General features: G+C 38.2%; 1 protein-coding gene across 1 annotated transcript in view; it reads left to right on the plus strand.

Moving 5' to 3' along the window:
• The first annotated feature begins 416 nt into the window (after positions 1–416).
• The window catches only part of SRFBP1 (serum response factor binding protein 1), a 67,610-nt gene continuing 47,265 nt past the window's right edge, over positions 417–20,761 (plus strand). Inside the window, exon 1 of the mRNA XM_017807396.1 lies at positions 417–549. Within this exon, the coding sequence (XP_017662885.1) occupies positions 433–549 (117 nt within the window). The 5' untranslated portion in view covers positions 417–432. The remainder of the gene's footprint in view (positions 550–20,761) is intronic.

The following is a 20,761-nucleotide window of genomic DNA, read 5'->3' on the forward strand; positions in this document are numbered from 1 at the left end:
AGATTATAAACTATTCGGAGGGGCAGACGTCACTTCAGTTTAAGGATTTAGGGGAGTACACCTCCTTAGGCCTTTGATTCAGCCAGGTGACGATGCGGCCAACTCCGCAGCACGGGGCACGGCGGGAAGTTTCAAGTTTAACCTCGTGCGAAGCCAGCCCTTCTCCAAGAGCGGCCCCTGGCGCCTTGGGCAGGTCAGGTTCGGGATCCTCCTCCCGCGCACGCCGCACATCACCCCCGAGAACCAGAAGAAAACCTTTTTTACCCCGCTTTCTGAACAAGGACTCCGGGCAGGCCCGGACGGGCGACACCCGGCCCGGAGCGGAGGCGGGGACGAGCGAGCTCTGCGGGGCGGGGCCGGAGGGCGCGGGGCGGGGGCGGGGCGGGAGCACGGCGGGCCGGGGCGGGGCCGGAGGACGCGGGGCCGCAGCGCATGCGCGCACTTTCGGTTTGGCTGCCCGTGCTGTGGCGTGGGGAGCGACCGGGGCTGTGCGGGGCGCCGCGGGCGGGGGCCGGCGCGATGGCTCCCGTGCTGAACCTCAACAACGAGGTGAGACCCCCGCGTCCTCGGGGGTGGCTGTGGGAGCGGCCGGGTGGACGGGTGCGGGAGGCTCGGGTCGGGGAGGGCCCGGCGGCGCAGGGGGGGCAGTGGCCGGAGGAGGGGGCCGGGGCACAGGTTGGGCACCGACGGGTCGCCCTGCGGGCGAGCAAGGTCGGCATTGACTCTCTCCGAGGCCGGCGTGGCCGCCTGGAGCCGTAGGGAGTGCCCCTTGTGGCCTCAGATGGCTACCTCCGTCCCGGTGGGAAACGCATCCCCCTCAGCGAAAGGGCTGCGACGCAAACAAACCCCCGATTAGTGAGGATAAGCTGCTTTTCGGGGAGTGCCGCGCAGCTGTCGCACGTGTTCCCCAGTGTGGCATCCTCCCTGTGGGCCTCGTTTGGTCACTCTTGTGTTTGCGCTGTCTTTTCAAGAGGGACAGAAGGTAAGGCTGGCTTACAGTAGGATGGAGACCTAGCGTGAATAGATTGAAAAGTGTTTTCCATTTCTATACCGATGCCCTTTCATAAGTGTCAGAGCTGTGTTAATTACTGCAGTTGTTAGTCATAAAATGTGAAATAAAATAAATACCCTCTGTGTATTTGTTACAGAGATGCCCTTGCAAGAATGCATTTTACTAGTAAAAATCATATATATTCCTCTAATAAAGATGAAATGGGGGGATTTGACCATGTATAAAGGAATGATTTTTAAAAGTGCAATCAATTAAATAAACTTTTCTTGTGTATTCTTCCAATTTGCTGAGAGAAAGATGTACTGTAATTACAGGTGCTCTATTCTGTGCACCTCTGGCTTTTTTCAGTCAGCCAATGCTGGGGATCATACTAATTTCTTTCCCCATTAGGCCATATCCAATAGGCATGATGATAGTTGTTGCAGAGACAACTTTGTGACCCTTATGGAGCTGATAAACTTGCTTGACCTAGCTGGATTTACAGGACTTTAGTGTCTAAGGCAAGCCTAAAAGAAAGCTGGAGAGAGACATATTAGAAAGGCATGTAGAGGTTGGACTGGACGGGGCTTTGAGCAACCTGGTCTAGAGGAAGGCATCCCTGCCCATGGCAGGGGGTTGGAATAAGACGGTCTTTAAGTTCCCTTCCAACCCAAGCCATTCTATGAAATTCTGCTGTATTATACTTACGTATTTCAGGTTTTAATTCTGGCAAAGAAAGATTTCTGCAGTTAATTAATAAACTACCATGTCCTGCAAAATGGTGGAGTCTGAAGAAATTCTTGGATGAGAGGTTTCAACATTTTCTGTACCAGTTCGTATTTTGTTTACAGGAAGAGCAAATAGTCTAAGAGCAGTGGTTCTCTGTGACATACACTGGCACTTATATTAATGTTAATTGACTTCTATTTTAGTTACGTTCTGTTTTATGTTTGATACTACTAACAAAACAAAGTTACCGGTGTCCAAAAACATTTTTGTTTTCATTCCTATAAACTATATTGTTATAGGTAAAAGATGTGCAGTATCTGCTTTGTACAGATAAGATATGCTTGTTTAGCTCATCTCTGAATGGAAATACCTACCTACTAGAGTACAGTTCAGTGTAATTTAATGGCAGGTGTTGTTTTAGTACAGCTGTGAAAACAGGAAAAAAACCCATCACACTCTTAATGGAATGTTTTGTTAGTACAGTGTAAAAATTAAGCCTTTGGTTCAAATATTGTAATGAAATAAAGTGTATATGTGCTTTGAAATTAAAGTAAATTTAATTGGGTGGTGATTTAGCTTCTAATCACCAAAGAAACTTGAAAGTTGGATATTATTATTATTATTATTATTATTATTGTTATTATGAAAATCCTCCAAGGAAATAAGAAAAATAAAGGACTGTGATGTCTGTTTCCTTTCTGAGAGTTTTTGAACTCATTGGCTAATTTCAGAGAAATTGGAAAGGAGTAGAGACCTCAAAAGTCACTTGGTTTTGGGTTTTTTAATTATAATTTGCTTAGAGAATACTACCTCCATAAAGCAGTATGCTCTCAGCTGTTCTGATGTAATGAGGAACGAAGAATGAAAATGTTGCACTGTTTAGGTGACTGTATGAATGAGAGATTTGAGGTGACTGTACAGCGTTAAGGATCCAGGGTGAAAATAAGAGGAAATTGCAATTGTTGTGGTGAGGTGAAATAAGACGGAAAATAAAAACAAATCAGTCCTAATTTTTGAGTTATTCACAGCATAATTAGTTTAGATAGTCCATTACTCTCTCTTTTCGTGTAAAGTTGTTTATAGCAGTGTAAAAGCTTCAGAAAGTCACACTATTTTCATGTTAACATGTTTTTTTCCTTTATCGCTATTTGAATTTATATAGAGGTAATAACAGAAAAAAGCAAGGTCTTGGCAGAACCCATGGTTAGCAAGATCCAGTAATTTTAGGAAGACATCATCTAGCTGCTGGTAAATAATGTGCTACAGTTTCAGTGTGCCTGCCTGACTGAAAAATTAAGATTGAAAAGGGTTAAGAAATACAATTGTTTTTTTAATTCAAGCATCTTATTACTATATGGGGTCATTGCATTTTGATTTCTGTGCTCAGAGAAGAGTTGGGTGGCAGGGAGGGAGGGTGGGAAGGAAGTAAAAGCTACAGAAAGTTAGAACAAAGTGAAACAGTGAAGACTAGGGTTTTTGAGAAAGAGGAAAATGCAGTATTTCTTACCATTTTCTACTCATCGCTTTCTTTTATACAAAGAAAAGCGTAAGTTGTAGAATGAAAATTTCAGCTTTGCCATTATATATCCACTACATGTGATCTTGCTTTTGCAGGGTTTGTCTGTATTAAGCTTAATTGTATTGTCCTGTTGTGCTTACTTTTATAAACATGCAGGCTGAAGGAATCTTTTTAAAAACCTGTTGCTGTCTCAAATATGTTCCCTATTTTAAAAAGCTTTCTAAGAATTTTCAGGTATTTTGCCATAGAATAGCTTCCAAAGGTAAACTTTTCTGGAAACATTTGCTAGATGGCAGCACATAATCATCAACTGCCATGGATGAGGGCAAGTTTAAAGGGAGATAGGTCATGTTTAATGTGAAGAATTATCCTTGTTGATGAGCAATATAGAATAGCGTAAAACAAGCTTTAGAATTGGAGTTAACCCAGATTTGTGGGTTTTTTCTTTTTGTTTTGTTTTGGTTTTTTTTCAGAACTGTGCTTCTTAAATAATATTGTTCTGTTTTTACAGTCATAATCTGCTACTGATATTGTATTATTGCAACAAATGTAAATATCTTTCTGCCCACCCTCTTTCTACTCCTTTTTCTTTTTTTTTTGAATTCCATTCTGCTTACAGCTACCTCAGGGTGGTACAGTGCAGAAAATTCATGAAGCTAATGCAAATGATGTCTGTATAAATTGTTTTAAAAGTTAGTGTTTTAATGTGTGGAATGATGTGATGACTAAAGATGAATATTAGTAAGGCATCATATTATGTAAAGCAAGTTGCTAGAGTTGAGAGTTGTTTCTGCCTGTGGGATGTGAATCAAATTTGCCAAACTTGTTTGGATATGGAAACTTTGGTAAGTTGTATTTAATAATTAATTGCATATAGACAAAATAATTTTTCTCTATAAAATGTTACAGAATTAGAATACTGACTTAGAAAAGGTTGAGCTGTATTTCCAAAGCTGGGGGGAGTTAGATAATAAAAGCTGATATCTGCATAATGCTTGTCGTCCATGATAGAAGTGTTCTTTTTTCCTGTATTTTCGTCTGCTAAACAAAGTGCAGAATTAAAATTATTATGTAGGGAGCTTAGTAATGAAGCTGAAGGTGGTGAATTCCATTCAGTAGTTCCAGCATTTCCATTCCATGGGTTCCAGCATTTTGTGTTGTGATGCTCAACATGGCAACGCTCAGCTCTTTTGCTCTTTTAGATTTAGGACTGAGATCCTCACCTCTTGAATTATCTGGACTGTAGTTTAGATGAATGACATCTTTAGAAAGCAGTCTGGACCTCTGACTTAAGAATTTTGCTAGTGCATGGCAAAAGCGCAGGTGGGTAGTGTTGTTGATAATGAAAAAGATAGACAAAAAGCCATGGGAAATACCTCATGAAGAAGGACTGAGGTAGAGTCTCTGGAAGTCTGAAACTGGAGTTTGAGTTATACCTGTAATTCAGTAATTATACAAAATTATGTCTATAACTCTTGAATCTTTTGTCACAGTGCAACCAGAGGTAAACATATATTTGGAGATGCTTATATAAAGGCTGTGTTGGCTTGGTGTAGCATTGGTAGGTGTCATTTGTCCTTAGGTGTCAGACACAGCTAAGAGGACAAACAGAAAAAAGTTACTGAAATTGCATTTATCCATGCCTTCCTTTGTAAATTGTGGAAAGGTCAAGTACATGCTTTTAAAAGTAAATAATTTTTGGTAACCAGATTTTCTGTATATAATTACAAAAAATTTGGTCTGAATGGAATATCAGGAAGGAATGGGGAGGGGGAAATTTGAGAGGGTCATTCTTTCCTCCTGAAACTGAATTGACTTGTATAAGCAGGAACTGCATCATCATTTTTGTAAGGTGCACTAAACATGAAAATCCTGATTGCTTACCCATGCTAGTCCTTAATGTATTGTGTATTTCTGTTTTTTATATAGTAGGTCCAGCATGCTTGTATAAATGCAATTTTTAAGTTGATAAGAAATTAACATAAAGTTTTTTAGTCATTGAATGATCACAATTTCTGCAAGAAACATTCTATACAAAGTGAGTTTGACTTCACCATGGTATTTATTTATATTTACTTAGGGTCTTCCTTTCAGCCTTCGTCAGACTGCTACATCACTGAGATGTGATACACCTGTCTTTGTTTTTGTTGACTTAAGATGACAACTTAGACATATAATTTAAGATTTTGTTTATTAATTGTCTGTTTCTTTACCCCACATTTTATACTGTAGAAACTGGGACAGTTTTTAAAATTGAAGTGCCTCTCATACAAAGCTTTTTTTGAAGAACTGCTTTGCTGTTCAGACAGATATGACATGCCCTGGAAGGAGTGTGATTTTCCAAATGTGGTTTCACAGGCACTTGGACTCACTGTTTCTGAATCTAGGGATTTTCACTCTCCTTGCTCCTCACCCATTCCAGCCACATGGTTTTGCCTCCCTCTTCTGTAAGCATAATAAATTTTTTGCTAGGGTAGTCTTCTACTACATATTTAAGGTAGAAGGGTTTTATAGGGAGTGAGAGCTTCAGGAATGTGGGACCAAAGATAAATGGGAGGGGTGGAGATGGACTGTCCCACCACAGTGAGCTGTTAACGTAAGCATTCAGTCTTTCAGTGTTTTAGACCTGAATGGCTAGTGTTATCTAAGGTATGTTGTGATATTTTAAAGTGCATTCCTAGACCTTCTTTACCACTGATAAAAAAAGAGTCCTAAGTTGAAGCTTTCAAAAAAATTACTGACAGAGTGCTATAGACTTTACGGTGTTTAAAGCTGTCTAAAATACTGCGCAGCCAGCCCAGTGCAGTGACTGAGGCATCTCACTGAAGATCTGTTTTGTGTGCTGTCCCCTGGGCTATGCGGTTATCTAGGAGTTCCTTTAGGGCATTTTAATGTTCATGTCTGATGACTTTATAGCTGCCTAAAGGGGAAGAGAGGCTTGAGATGAGGCATCTGACCAGTTATCTGGTATTGGACTGAGTTGTGTGATGTTTTACTGCTCATAATTTAAAATATCATGCTGTCTTTTAAGGCACGCTTCTGTCTGATGGGGAAAATGCAGAATTTTTAGTTTAATGGCTTAGTTGTAAAGCTTTCCAGTAGATGACAAAGCTGATGTATAGGTTCCCTCAGTCTAAGATGAGTTGAATCCTGTGATCTCAATGACCAGCAGAGTGCACTAATCACAAATACTAACAAATACTGTTGCTGGGCTACTGTCTGGCAAAAAAGGGAGATTTTATGGGGTGAAGGGAGCCTGGTCCGTGTATTTCACCAGTGGGAGCATTTCTGTAGGGAAAATGCTCCAAGAGCTGCTTATCCAACAATTAGCATAAAATACATGAGCTCCCTGAAAGGAAAAACTGAAACTCAGGACCGTTTACTCCTAATGAAATTCTTGCTAGTCTACTGCAGAGTTCCCTTTTGCTGGTTTTTTCTGTGGTTTATGGGCCTTGTTTGATCCAGCTATCCATACTATCCAGTATGCTGGCCAGGCCACTTCCTTGAAGTAGAAGCATTTGTTCTAGACTCCCTCACGCTGGACTGAGTCTGTAGTATTAGGTTTTTCAGTTCTGTTAAGTGCCCCAACATCTAGACAGTTCTTGTGCTGTTCTGAGCTATCTACCAGTATGCTTAAGCTGTATCAGAGACTCTTGCACAATTTGAGTCAACTTTAGGTTCTTCTGAGACCAAGAAGCTCAAAAACTTTACGTTTTTTGGAACGTAAAGTGGCTAGGTACTTTTGAAAAAGTACAGGTGTCTAGGATGCTCTGTGGTCAAAGTTTAAGCTGTGGCTGAATACTGGCACTGCCAAGATCTGTGTATCACTGGCTTGCTTGTGGTCTTAAATACTTCCTTGAAGCTGGTCATACTGTCTTAAATATCACTAAAGTCGGTCTAAAGTCTCCAAAAGGCATATAAACAAGTTATGAGAACTGAGAAAGAATAAGTTTCTACACAATTCAAAACTGAATATCTAATCTTTCCATCAGTTAATTTCTTAGTATACTGGCAAATCACTACTTTTTTTCTGTAAATTACAAATCTGTGCAAAGTTGGAAAGCAAACATGGCTTTCTCTTTAAACTCTGGAATACTTGGCAGCAGTCACTTTAGCTCTATGGAAATGAATGTAAAAATTCTTGCATTAGTTGTGTTACTAATAAATAATTCTAGGCACAACAGTTTCTTGAAGAAGAAAGTTGTGCTACACTTGGCTTGATTTCTGCTTAAAACAGTTGAAGTGTTAAATTACTGACATTCTTTTACAGACCATGTAAATGTCCTAAGGAAAAGGTCTTTTGAAAGCTTATGAAATTTCCAAACTTATACTCTGCGAGATAGAATTCAGAGGAATTGTGGTTTTTTTTTTTCCCTAGGAACTCTTCCAACAGCTGTTTCTAAAGTTTCTAGAGTTGCCACATCATCAGTTTTACTAATATTAGCAGCAAATTCTGATCTGCTATTCGCATAGATTTTGTTTCAGCAGATTACTGAAGCAATTAAGCTTGGCAAACTAGGCAGTTTTTTGCTTCTGGCAGCATTGTATACAGCCGTTATCAAACTACTGTACTTCAGGACAGTAATGAACACTTTTTCTTAGCTTAAGTGGTTTATATAAAGTGTGTGTGGTAGGCCACGTAGGCTAGTAAGATGCTCTCATAAAACAAAACATCTGTGGTTCCTTGGTGTGGTAGTGTACTATAATGAAAAAAACATGCAAATGGTCATGGGAAACTTTGTAACTTTTATTTTAAAGGAACTGTGAGATACTTGCAGTACACTGTAGTTTTTTTATCAGATGTAATTTATGGCTATATATGCATGAGTAAAATACAATTTAAAAAAAGATTCAGTTACAGAAAATGTGCGTAACTGCTTAGTGCTCTCATTGCAGATGTCTTTCCGCAACCTTTACATTGCTGGGTCTGGAGCTTGCTGCCAAATGAAGAAGGAAGCAAGGCTGAAATGGGTGTAGAAGGGAAGGGGTGGTGATAGATGTTTTTGTAATAGAATTTGGGGGCCTGGAGGAGGGGACATTCCTAGAAGGAGAATGAATAAGTTGTGAATTCATTGCAAACTGCCTTTTGGTATGGCAAGGATAAACTTTTTTTCAGTTTGTCTTATGCTGTGAAGGTCAGTAGTGGAGAGCAATTAAAGAAAAAGTGGCTAGCTACTAGATTGGGTGACTTTTTAAATTGTCCTTTAAATCATATAAGGGAAAGGAATTTTAAATTCTTATACTAATTTTATACCCCAAAAAATTACCATTACATTATTTCCGTTGCGAAGGTGGGTCACAATGATAACTGTTTATTCATATGATATTTAATACCAAATGAAGTGTGTCTAAGGGGAGACTTTATCACTCTCTGCAACCACCTGAAATGAGGTTGTAGTGAGGTGGGTATTAATCCTTTTGCCGTGTAACAACACAAGAGGAAATGGCATCAAGTTGTGTCAGGCGCAGTTTAGATTGGATATTAGCGAAAATTTCTTCACCTAACGGGTTGAAATGTACTGTAACAGGCTGCCCAGGGAAGTGGTTGAGTCATCATCCCTGGAGGTATTTAAAACATGTAGATCTGGCACTTTAGGGACATGGTTTAGTGATTGGCTTGGCAGTATTTGGATTATAGTTAGACTTTATGATCTAAAGGGTGTTTTTCAACATAAATGATTCTGTGAATCCTCTTTGCTGCTTTTTGAGAGCAGATTAGAAAAAAATATAAGGTCATGTACAGGTATGCTAATGTAGGAAGAGATGAGTGAGTAGAGACTGGTTGCATGAGAGGCTGTTAAGGACTGTTTTGAATAGCAGCTGCTTCAAAGGAATGAATAGGGGATTTCATCCAGAGGCAAATATCTCTGGAGAAATGCAGCAAAGAAAATTAGTAGCTCAGGAGAGCATAACTTATATGCATGTTAAGATATGAATTCCAGACAGTGAAAAGCAAAAGGGCAGTTAAGGTGATTACTTGCTCATGAAGCAGTTGAGGAATAATGAAGGAAGGATGGGAATAGAGAGATAGCTGGTAATTCTTTAAATATTCCAACAGTCAAAATGAGAGGTGGGTGAACAAGATGAAAATAGGATGAGGAATGAGGAGAGGTCATAAGCAGGGGAAAGGGGAAAACCTATGTTTCGTAAGAAAAAGCTAGAGATTGAAGAAGAAGGGAATTCTCCAGCACAACGAACGCTTGGTGTGGAAGAGAAATTTTAAATGGCTGGAGAATGAACATACCATTGGGCATATAGGTAATGTGGGAGCACTTGTTCTGTCCCAACAAAGAAGATTTTGCAGGAACCTTTGAGCATTGCTCTGAGTTGTTAATAACTAATACTGGGATAGTTGTAGATCTCTTGTAGATCTGATGTCTTGGCAACTGATGGAGAACTAATTGTTTGAAGGTACAGTTTTTAAATGAATAGTGTATGTCAGACATCTGGCAGTGATATTTTAAGCTCTTTATTCCATCTACTTTTCATACTTGTCCTTTTCCTCAGCTTCTATTTTACGTCATGAAGAAAATTCCAGGAAGAATACAGATGATTAGATTTTATTTCTTTTAAACACTGACTTCCCCATGTGTTTGTGTTTATGAAAAATTCTCATCATGAAATTAGTCTTTTTAAACTGTCCTGAGGGAGTAAGGAGCACTAACTGGTGTAGCAAGATAATTCTTCATTCCCGCTAGCAAAAATTTTTCCTGTCCTTCCAAAAAGACTGAAAAATAACTTACACGGTAGTACCACTCTTTAATATTTATTTATTTATTTATTTGCATAATCTGTAACTGCTAACTGAAACAAAGTTCCTACAAAAAAATTTAAGTCATAGAGACATTATAGTACAAATCAACTTAATGGAAGAGCAGTTTTCATGTGAGAAGTAGCATAGGGTTTCAGAGTCTGTCAGGCCAATAGTATTGGAACATGTTTGAAGCCAACAGTAGTTCACATTCTGGTGATTTTAGTAGTCTTTGACACAGGCTGAATGTTCATCTTGTGTAAGTCAGAAAAATCTGTGATCCAAATTTGGATTTCCCCTATATCAGTTTTTATCACAGTGTGGTTCCTGAGGCCATGGCTTTTACTAGTCAGTGGAGTACTCTAGGTCTGAATAGGGGTTGCACTCATTGAATGTGTTGTGATACTTATATTTTATATACATGCCAAGTGTCCTTGTGCTAGGGGCACCATAAGACGTATGAAAAGCTAGACTTAATAGTCCATTGGTAAACAAATCTGAAATATTTTGCTTTTGTTAGCTTTTTTTTTTCCATAAGGAGAAGACAGATCTTTTTTTAAGAAGATATCCAAAGATACCAAATACTTTGAACATCTAAAACTGCAAATATATATTTTCTGTTCTTTTTAACAGACATGGGAAAAAAATGCTTATGATTTTTTTCCACCTCCTAGAACGTCACTCATTAACTTTTATTTGATAACTTTATTAGACTAAACATCATTCCTTGCTTTCCTTATTGTTCTCTGTTATTCCATGCCATACGTCTCTACTTACTTACTGTGTGAAGGTTTTTGTTATGATATTGCAACACTATTTATATAGATGATTTTTTTTCTTTCTAAACTTTATAAGTGTAATATCTGAACATCTGACAAGAAAGCAGACTCTCTTGGGAGTTACAGATTAGAGACAGGAGAAAATTTTATCCTCAGTTTAAAATATATTTGCATGACAGAAATTTCTTCAGGTTTTGAGGAGAGTGTAGTACAGACCTGCTTATCCTTCCAAAATGTATCAATACTGGTAATAGTTACTTATATGAAGAAAAGTAGCTGTAACTGTTGCAAGACTTGAGTCCTTGTTTGCTTCTATCCAGAAGCGAAACTGAGTTTCACTTTGGCAGCAGGAGTTGATAGCTGTTAAGTTTTTTGGTAGTTGATCACCTTTTTTGATGGGAGTTTTCACATACCTAAAGAACCTTCTAGCCTTTTGGTTTTCCAGTACTTATGCCTCTTCTTAATTGTATGGAGAGGAATAAACTTTACAGAGGAGGAGTTTGAAGAAAAATAGTTTAAATTAAAAAAAAAAGTTTATTGTTCTTATAGTAAGATAGTAACTTTTAATTTCAGTTTTCACAATGCAGGCTATACCTATATTTATGGTCAATCTAAAAATTGAAATATTTAGTTTATTTTTTTTTATTCTTCAGATTTATAGGGAAATGGAGAAATGATATAGTAGGTATTTCTCCAACTTGATCAGTCCTCAGCTAATGCTGATTTGTTTTATTTGTTTGATGAACTTAAAACCATTTTTCCTTAATGATTCTTCTATGCTTGCATAATTACAACTATATAGTAACATTAAAATATAAATTTTGAAGTGGATTAGTCTGACTACATATTTGGCAAATACTGTGCTGCTATAACATTGCACAGGCTTCCCATTCTTTCCCTGGCCTCTTGGTGTTTGAGACTAGTGTAGGCTGAGAGTAATCAAAGTTACTACAGAAGTATCTTTTTTACATTAAGTATCTTGCACAGAACTTTTCCTTCTTCTATTCCATTCAGCAAGTTGTCAGGGTTCTAATTTCCCTGGAAGTTTCAATCACCAGATTAAAAACATCAGTCCAAAGAACGTGGTAAGAATAAAATGTGTTGTGTGTGTAAGCTGAGAACCAATGATGCCTGGCATGTTACAACTTTGAGGCCAATATTCCTTAAAACTTCATACGGGTAGCCTGAGTTATTCCTCTGTCTCTGCAGTTTTTTAGAGTATTATGCTTGGGGTTGCTCACTTTGAGTGCTCTCTGTAGCTGTATTTATGGCCTGTTTCCCACCTGTTTGGACGATCAGGAGATGTGACTGGTGTTCTGTGGCTGGTTTGGGGCCAGACGTGCTGGCAGATGAGTATGCACGTACTATTTGGCAGCCAAAATGGAAAAGATTTGAATTCTGCTTGTGTATTTCTTCCATGCTAGGCATGCTAATTTTAGTTCTTATCTTCTACTTGGCTACTAGTCTTCACAAAATGTGTAGGAGCTCTGGCCTATGCTGTTTTGTCAACGTTGGTTACTGTTTAATAAGCCCAAAAGTTACTGGAGAAGGATGCTGACAAACACCATACTGACAAACCTGATTTCCTCAGAAATCAGGCTAATAAATGTAATTTCGGAATACACAGTTTTAACATTGCACTCTTTCAGAATACCTGGGAAAAGTTGTAGCATACTGGCACTTAATTCTTGAAGTTATGGTGGCTTAGGAGACCAATAGAAAGAAAAAGATCATTAGCAAAAGAAAAAGATCATTAATTAAACTAAATTGGAAATACTGAGCAACTAAGAAATTTTTAAAATCTAAATTTTGGAAAAAAAAGTGAAGAAAGAGAGACTTGTAAGTTGACATGGACACAATATGTTTTAAATATAGGATAGGATATGGTTTCCTTAATTTTTTTTTGCATGTAATTTATCATAACATCAGCATTACTTAAAAGTAGTTATACAAATTTATGTGATAATAAAGAATTTAAAGTCTAAATAAACTATTGAAAAGCAAAATTATACACAGAAGAATCAGCTTGGCTGGCAGTCTTCAGAATTTCCATCTTAAGCTTTGAGTTAGCTCAGGTGCTGATTGTCAGCTTACTTATTACCTCCATCATAAGCTGCGTCACCTTTCTGGGTACAGATCATGTCAATGAGTGTTGTCCAAAGCACTGCCAGAACAAATGAATACGTAAATGGTATGAGATCAGTTCTACCAGTGCAAAAAGAGGGGGCAACATATATTCTTGTTGGGCTAATTGACATGCAGCTGCTGCTGTCCCTGTTTTCCCATTTGCATCCCACCTTCAGTTAGTACCCTCATACAAGCAGAGTGATCATCTTACAGCGGAAGCTGAGCAGCTGTGTTGTGGTTCAGAAATGAATCTTGATGTTTTACTTAATGACAGAGCAAAGGTGCATGCTAATCTGAGTCAGACAAGTGTGACTGTTGATGTGCTGTTTGGCCATAGAACATTGGAGGCCTGTTGTTGAGGGATGGATGATCCATGAATGCCCAAGTCATGTAGTTTCTTGAAAGTGAACTGTAGCATGCAAAGAACAACTGGGTGGCTAGACAAATGATAGAAGGACCCTTGAAATGCACACTTAATCAAGTGCAATCTACTAGCTTGTTATTTTAAAACTCATGAGGCATGACAAGGCCAAGTGCAAGATCCTACACCTGAGCTGAGGCAGCCCAATATCAATACAGACTGGGGGATGAAGGAATTGAGAACAACCCTATGGAGAAGGACTTTTGGGTGCTGGTCATGAAAAGTTGAACATGAGTCAGCATTGTGCATTTGCAGCCCAGAAAGCCAGTCATATCCTGGGCTGTATCCAAAGCAGTGTGGCCAGCCGAGCAAGGGAGAGGATTCTGCCCCTCTACTCTGCTTTGGTAAGGCCCCATCCTGGAGCACTGCATCCAGCTCTGGAGTCCTCAGTACAGGAAAGACATGGACCTGTTGAAGTGGGTCCAGAGAAAGGCCACTAAAATGATCAGAGGGATGGAACATCTCTCCTATGAGAAAAAAACTAAGAGTTTTAGCTGTTGAGCCTGGAGAAGAGAAGACTTCAGGGAGACTCTATTGCAGCCTTTCAGTACTTCAGAGGGAGCTTATAAGAAAGATAGGGACAGATCTTTTAATAGGGCTTGTTGCAATCGGACAAGGGGTAATGGTTGTAAACTAGAACAGATTTGATTAAGACTACATGTTAGGAAGAAGTTTTTTTACAATGAGAGTGTTAAAACATTTGAACAAGTTGCCCAGAGTGGTGATAGATGCCCCATCCCTGGAAATATTCAAAACCAGATTGGATGTGCTCTGAGGAACCTGTTGTAGTTGCAGATGTCCTGCTCATTGCATGGGGTCCATGCAAAACACTGAGTCCAACCAAACAGTTTTGTGATTCTGTAAATATTCAACAGTTAAGTGCTATGTAAAAGGAAATGTAAATGAGAGAAGGTAGAGAAGAATATAAGGGAAAGAGTGCTGTGTTCACGGTTTGCCAAAGTTTATGCACTCATACCATTCCTCTCTTGTAAATATTTCTACTGTGCACTTTTTCAAGTGACTGGTACCTATGTCTGAGGTAATCACACCAAGGTAGAATGAGGGGAAAATGATCTGATGCACTGGTTTGTCCTGTCAGCTGAGCTGTCAACTCTGCTACTACTTTTCATGCAAGATGGAATGATATCTAGTGAAATGCTTTAGTTTACATTTCGTTGCAAAGGAATTTATACTTAATTGCTGGTAACAGTAGGTCTAGTAATATCTCTTAGTTCTGTCAGAGAAGCCCATCCCTTTATACTTCGGGGCCTTGACAGACAAATTGAATTTAATTTGCATTTAAAACATTTGGTGATCTAGTACCAAATGGTCAGAAGAGAGAGCTCTAGCTGCCTGCCAGTGGTTACCCTAATACTGCAGTTTGTGAATTGTAGAAAGTGAAAAGTTGGCAAGTGCTCAGCAGTGTTACTCAAGTCATTTTTAGATAAAAGGAGGTTAATCTTTAAAACCTACACATTAACCTGAGTCATGTTATATTTTTTAAATATCCTTAGAATAGAGGTATAAGTTTGTGAACTTCTTTGACTGTCTTTTTTTGACAACCATGAAGTTTTACAGAAAGGTGCTTATTTTACTTGAAGTGGAAGAAGATGAAGTAGCAACATGACAATGTATCTTAAAGGAGGGGAAAAAAAAGAGAAAAAATAACAATCCCAAGCCAAAGGAATCACACCACCATACCACACCACCAACCATACCTCCAAATTAATACTGGAAACACAATGGTTGCATTTCTGTATTTGTTATGGAAAAGGTGTCTTACTCAGTTGTGTGACAATTTTCATGATGACAGTTCAACTCTACAGGTTTGGATCATGTTTGGGACCCATATAATTAATGTAAGGTTGGTGGTGAGTCAGAATAGGCAAGGTATGGTGTTATGCTTTAGATAATGCAAGTAACGTAGAGGTTCATAATGTTGCCTTGGGAGCAGTGCTCCTTTCCAGCTGATTTTAAAACGTTCATCATTTGAAGAGGGGGAGAAGCCCTCAGCACTCACATTATTTATTTTTGTGTGTTCATCCTAATAATTCTTGTCACTACTGTTACTGTCTTCTTGTAAAGTCAAAGCTTAAGGAGGCATGAAATTCACATGTAGCTTCTAGCTGGAGCTCTGGTATAATTAAGAAATCCTAGACGTAGGATTGATTTGAGCTTTGGTGTATTGACTGCCTTGATCACATCCCCCTACAACATTCCATGGAAATATTTTTAGAAGAGTGCTAGGTAGGAGCTTTCAAACTCTAGCTGATTAATCCAGCTGATCAATTAAATACAGAGTTAGAAATCACCTTCAAGTAGTCCTGTATTTTGGAAGACTTGTATAATTTTTATTTCCATGTGGTTAGATATGAAATGTAATATGTAATATCACATCTTTAGGCTAGTTTTTCTTAACTGGACGTTTACAGCTACTGCTGTTGATGTAGGGTTTAGAAATGTGTCTAGCCAGCTCATGATTCTGGTTTGGACTTGAGTGCTTTCTGAACTACTACATAGAGTCTGACTCCATGCAGTGAGACACTGACTTTGAAGCAGTAAATCCATTAAATTTTGGTCTTTGGCAATGAGCAAGTAATTCTAGGCTGGCCTTACTCCCTCCCAACTATCTTAGATATTTGGAATTGCTTTGTAAAACCTTGAGATGAAAATGATCTTTTCTAGCAGTTTGAGTACTCACTGTGGTTTTCACTTGGAGAAATTATGCTAGAAATGACAACTGTTCTCCATGCAGGAGGAAATACAGTGCTATATTGAATAAAGAAATTCATATTTCAGTGGTTCAGTTGAGAAAGTACAAAGAAAGCAGCATGGGCACACTGTGGAGGAAGGGTTTGACAGTAACTCATGAGGAGTATGTGTGGTACTCTTCCTGTGAGGAAGGTGGCAATATGCCCAAGTGGGCAGTGTGCTTTTTTCCATTCATCTTCAGCAACTCACTTTGGGAATTTGACAGGGTGAGTGTCCAGAGGCCTGAGAAGCTTCTGGCTTTATGGATGCCTCCAGCTAGTGGTGGCACTTCTGCCTGCTTTGGGCAGCAGGGTGCAATAGTTTAATCCAGAAGAATTTTCCTCAAGTTTCATGAACTGTGCATTTTGTTAGATGTATGGGGGGTATAATTGAATCCACTTGATTCATACCTGTTTGCTGCATAGAGGTGAAGATGGCAAAAGCAAGATTAACACCACATTGATATGGCACAAACTAACTGAAAAACTATGTTCCTTAGCGCTATCTGGCATTTGATCTGTATATCAAATAAAGGGATAGCTTATTTATTGTACTCTAGTTTATTGTAGTCCATCTCTATCTCCTCCTGTACATTCTTGTTTTGCTCTTTTGCCATGGAACTAGCTAATATTCCTGTGACCATAAGGGAAAACAGTTCAGGAAACTGATCTGGCTGAAAATTCACTTTGTTTGTTTTGCTTATACATTCTTTTTTGGGGTATATATTTGTATAAAACTGTCCCAGAACTGGCCCCTGATACTCCACACAGGTGTGTTATGTTGTTCTTGTTGCCTTTATCATCCTACTCATATGTGGTTTTATAATGCAAATATATGAAACTGTAAGTCTATAATTGCCTATTTCCACATCTTTTCACATATGTAAAATATATACCGTAATATAGGGGTTCTTTTTGTAAAAAAAAAGAAAAAAGGAAACTTGGCAATTGCTAACTTTTCCTAAGAGTCTAAAAATCATTAGATCTTTCAAGCTGACATTCCAGATAATAGAGAGAAATATTTGTAATGAAGTTCCAGAAACATTTTTTCACTTAGATTATTCACTCAAAAGATTATGTACTATTGTTAGTTCTGGCTAATATGTGATCCAGCTGCAGGTGTTTTGAATTTTAAAACTCGCTGTTGCCAAATAGCACCAAAAATTAACATTGAGAATATTCTGTTGCCATGGTAATTTCTTGGTTAGAAGACTGCCAAGAAACTATAAAATGAAACCAATGCTTTTGATGTGCCCTAAAACGAGGAAAGAAGATCAGTGAGAACTCAAACATTACTTAGTTCAATGTTTTTCTTGTATTGAAGAGAGCTTGAATACTCAAATACATTTCACTTTCTTTTTGTTGGGTTGGTTTTTTTTAAGCTGGATTTCTTGCTTTGACATTCGTTGATGTATAATTTAAGCAATTTGCAAACTTTTTTAAAAAAACCATTATACAAAACACAACTGATTTTAGTGTGTTTTTAATGACTTTCCCTTTCTACTTTAGCAGCATTGCTTAAACTTGAGGGAGTTAAAAAGTAAATCTTTTATTGCAGTAAAATCAAAAAACTATTATATACTTTTGGGCAAATACAAATATTTTTTCCTTTTGCTTTGAGTAATTTTGATCTTAATAGTATGAGGCTCTCATTTCAACCTGCAAGGGTGTTCTTGGCATGAAGGGAATCCACGAGGACTGAGGTATATCTTGTACCTACACTTTCATTTTTTTCCTATTGTTCATTCACTAGACCCAGTTTGTGCAGGTATATGGTAATTTGTCAATAGCATTATGATCAGCTATATTTAAAATAGACCCTTTCTAGAATTTACAGGGTAGGTTCATGATGTTGTCTCCTTTTTATCCCACTCTCAGGTGTGACGCTTGTCACAGTTAAGTCCTGTTAGCTTGGAGAGCCCAGGAAGAAACTGAAGTGGAAAAGCAAGCTCAGAACTACCCTCTTTTTTTTCCAGGCATCAAGTGATAGAAAAGACATAAGAGACCCTATATTGCAAAGTAGATTTGGATATGTCTGTGTAAAATTACAGAACATTGCTTTAGAAATGGTATCTTCAAATTGTAAATGAAATATTTTTGCAATTGTGTCTGGGCCTTGAAGACAATCTTCATAGAGGAGAGACTTTACCATGCTGGGAGAAAGTCTGGAGGCCTCTGTTTGACCTCTGGATGTATGTTTGTACAACATTATGGATATTTCACAATGTTATAAACTGTCACAATTCATTTTTTTAGGTGAGGTTAGATGCAGTGTATTTACTTGAGGAGAACAAAATGATTTGTCTTTTCTGGTTGCTTGTACTAGAACTAGGACTAGACTGTGTGCTGGCTTAAAGCAGAAGTAGATGAAGAAATTCTGGTCTGTCTAGTTCTGGTTGTTTAAGGATTTAATAATTTAAGTGCATTATTGGGTCACGACCAAAATATTCAGTACCTCGTGGGCTGAAGCCCAAGAAGAACAGTTGTATGTGCTTCAGGCTGCTTAGAGGAAAAAGACATGTCCATCAGTTTATTGGCTTTCATGCATTTTGGATAGCTGAGGCTGACTGCCTAAGTTAACTTCTAGTAGCTTTGAGTTAAGAAGTATTTAAGACATTCTGAGTCCTTCAGGTATTCTCATGTACAGTATTAGTTTTTATATATGGTAACATGAAAATCCACTTTTCCTTCACAGTTGCTCTAGTATTTCAGTGCTTTTTGAAAAGAATATACTCAAATGAATCATAGGCAGAAACATGTTAGTGCTTCTCTTAATCCATCAGATTTTTTTTAAAGAATGGTATTGGTCTTTTTTGTCAAGTACAGTTGATACTGTAGTTCAGAGTAGTCATGTACCTTTCTTGATACATCTACAAATCTTTAGTCACACTTTATTTTTTCCTGACTGGCTGAACACTAGGTTAGTTTGAAGGCATGTTGCCTGTACAGACCTCAAAACAAGTTTCAGAAGTGGCCAAGTACAACATTTTATTCTAATGTAATGTTCCTTTGAGAACTTTGCTGCTGTTGTTTAAAAAATGTGAAGGCAAATACCTTTGACTAGTCATGTGAATTTGAATGTAATATTGCACCTGCACTGTCGTTTTGTCCACATTCCTTGGTCCTTCTAATATGAGGACCATTCTGTAGTGCTTTAGGGTTTCAGAACCAAACCCAGATTTTTTGGTGTTGTTTTATCAAAAAATGCCTTAGGTTTCTCTTGAAGAAACTTGAAGATTTTGATACAAGTTTTGTTGGAACAGCTAAATTATGTGGGAGGCTCTTAAAATAACTTTCTGTTCTATTACACGTGTCTTGTCTTTTATTATGTTCAGTAATCATGTCCCATCAATTTAAAAGGGATAATGTCTGTGATGTCAGAAGCCCTTTCCAGACAGTCTAATACTGATTCAGGCACTGATTCAACCCTTCCAAGACTTTTGTTAGTTGAAATTAATTTGTAACTATGAGTGAAATACCAGTGTTCAAACTCAAGGATTTTTGTGGGGAAAAAAAAAAACCCAACCACAAAACAAAACAAACAAAAAAACCTAGAAGGAAACTTAGAGATCAAAGGTACAATTAAGTAATCCTGTGTCAGTTTCTCTCTCTGTTCCCAAATCTTCATTCCCGAAGCCTAGCCATGATTCCCTCTGCTTGGGCATGAGAAGGGCTTGGACATGCTGAGGATTCAGAAGGCCTGATTAGACTACCACACAAGACTTCAAATCCCTGGGAATACTTATTAACCCTTCAGGGTTAACCTGGAATAGGAAGGCAAAGTGGCTGAAGCTATTAGTGTTTTCATTTCTCAGCTGTAAATTCTGGGTTAAGTACAGTTCCTGTGATGCCTTTAAACACACACTTGTTATATGGATTGTTTGCTAGAAGTCACTCCCTTGGTTTGATATGTACCCTCTTGTTCCTTTGTACCATTTCATTTGTACCCATCCATTCAGATCAGGGCTGATTTTATTGCCAGATGTTTCCAGGAGTAGCCATGTGCCAAGTATCACTTGAATGTAGGTTGTGCTGAAATCAGTAGTTCCTGTTATAATCCCCCTCAGTAATGTGCACTCACTGGAAAAGGTGAATTGCAGGAGAGAGTTCCTATTTCTTGTCTGGCTACTAATCTGCTGATCCCCTGCTGTGCTGTTTGTTTCCCCTTTCTTGAAACAGCACAGCAGCTGCTGTCTGCCTATGGCTTGAACTGGTTTGTGTATAGTTGGCTGGTACACATCATGTTTTGTGGCAATCCTTACTGCAGGTTGCAAGCTCTAAGGTTGATGATGCCTTTCTTTGTGGAATACCTGCAGTCGTGGAATTTTTTGCATTTCATCTTTGTTTAGGATCTGTGGTAATATAAATACTTTTAAGTGAAAGTGCAGAATGGATGTGATTTTTATTCATAGCCATAACTTTGGAAACATGCTTATGTGCTTTCATGCTATGTGTTAGTACCTAGGCTTGTTTTTTAAAAGTGAATTCATTTCCTCTGTGATTTCTTTTAGATATAAGAATTTATGTGTAATCTGTATCTATTCTTATTTTGATGTTATTTGTTATTAACAATTCATAAATACAGATATATGGCACCATTAATAAGTAGCAACAGCTTAATTATCTCCTAATGTTTTCCTACAGAATAAAGAAATGTCTTCAACAAGGGAAAGCATCACTTGTTCTTTGTTTAG

Source organism: Lepidothrix coronata, unplaced genomic scaffold (genome assembly GCF_001604755.1).
Source record: "Lepidothrix coronata isolate B3197 unplaced genomic scaffold, Lepidothrix_coronata-1.0 Scaffold18, whole genome shotgun sequence".
Lineage (NCBI taxonomy): Eukaryota > Metazoa > Chordata > Aves > Passeriformes > Pipridae > Lepidothrix > Lepidothrix coronata.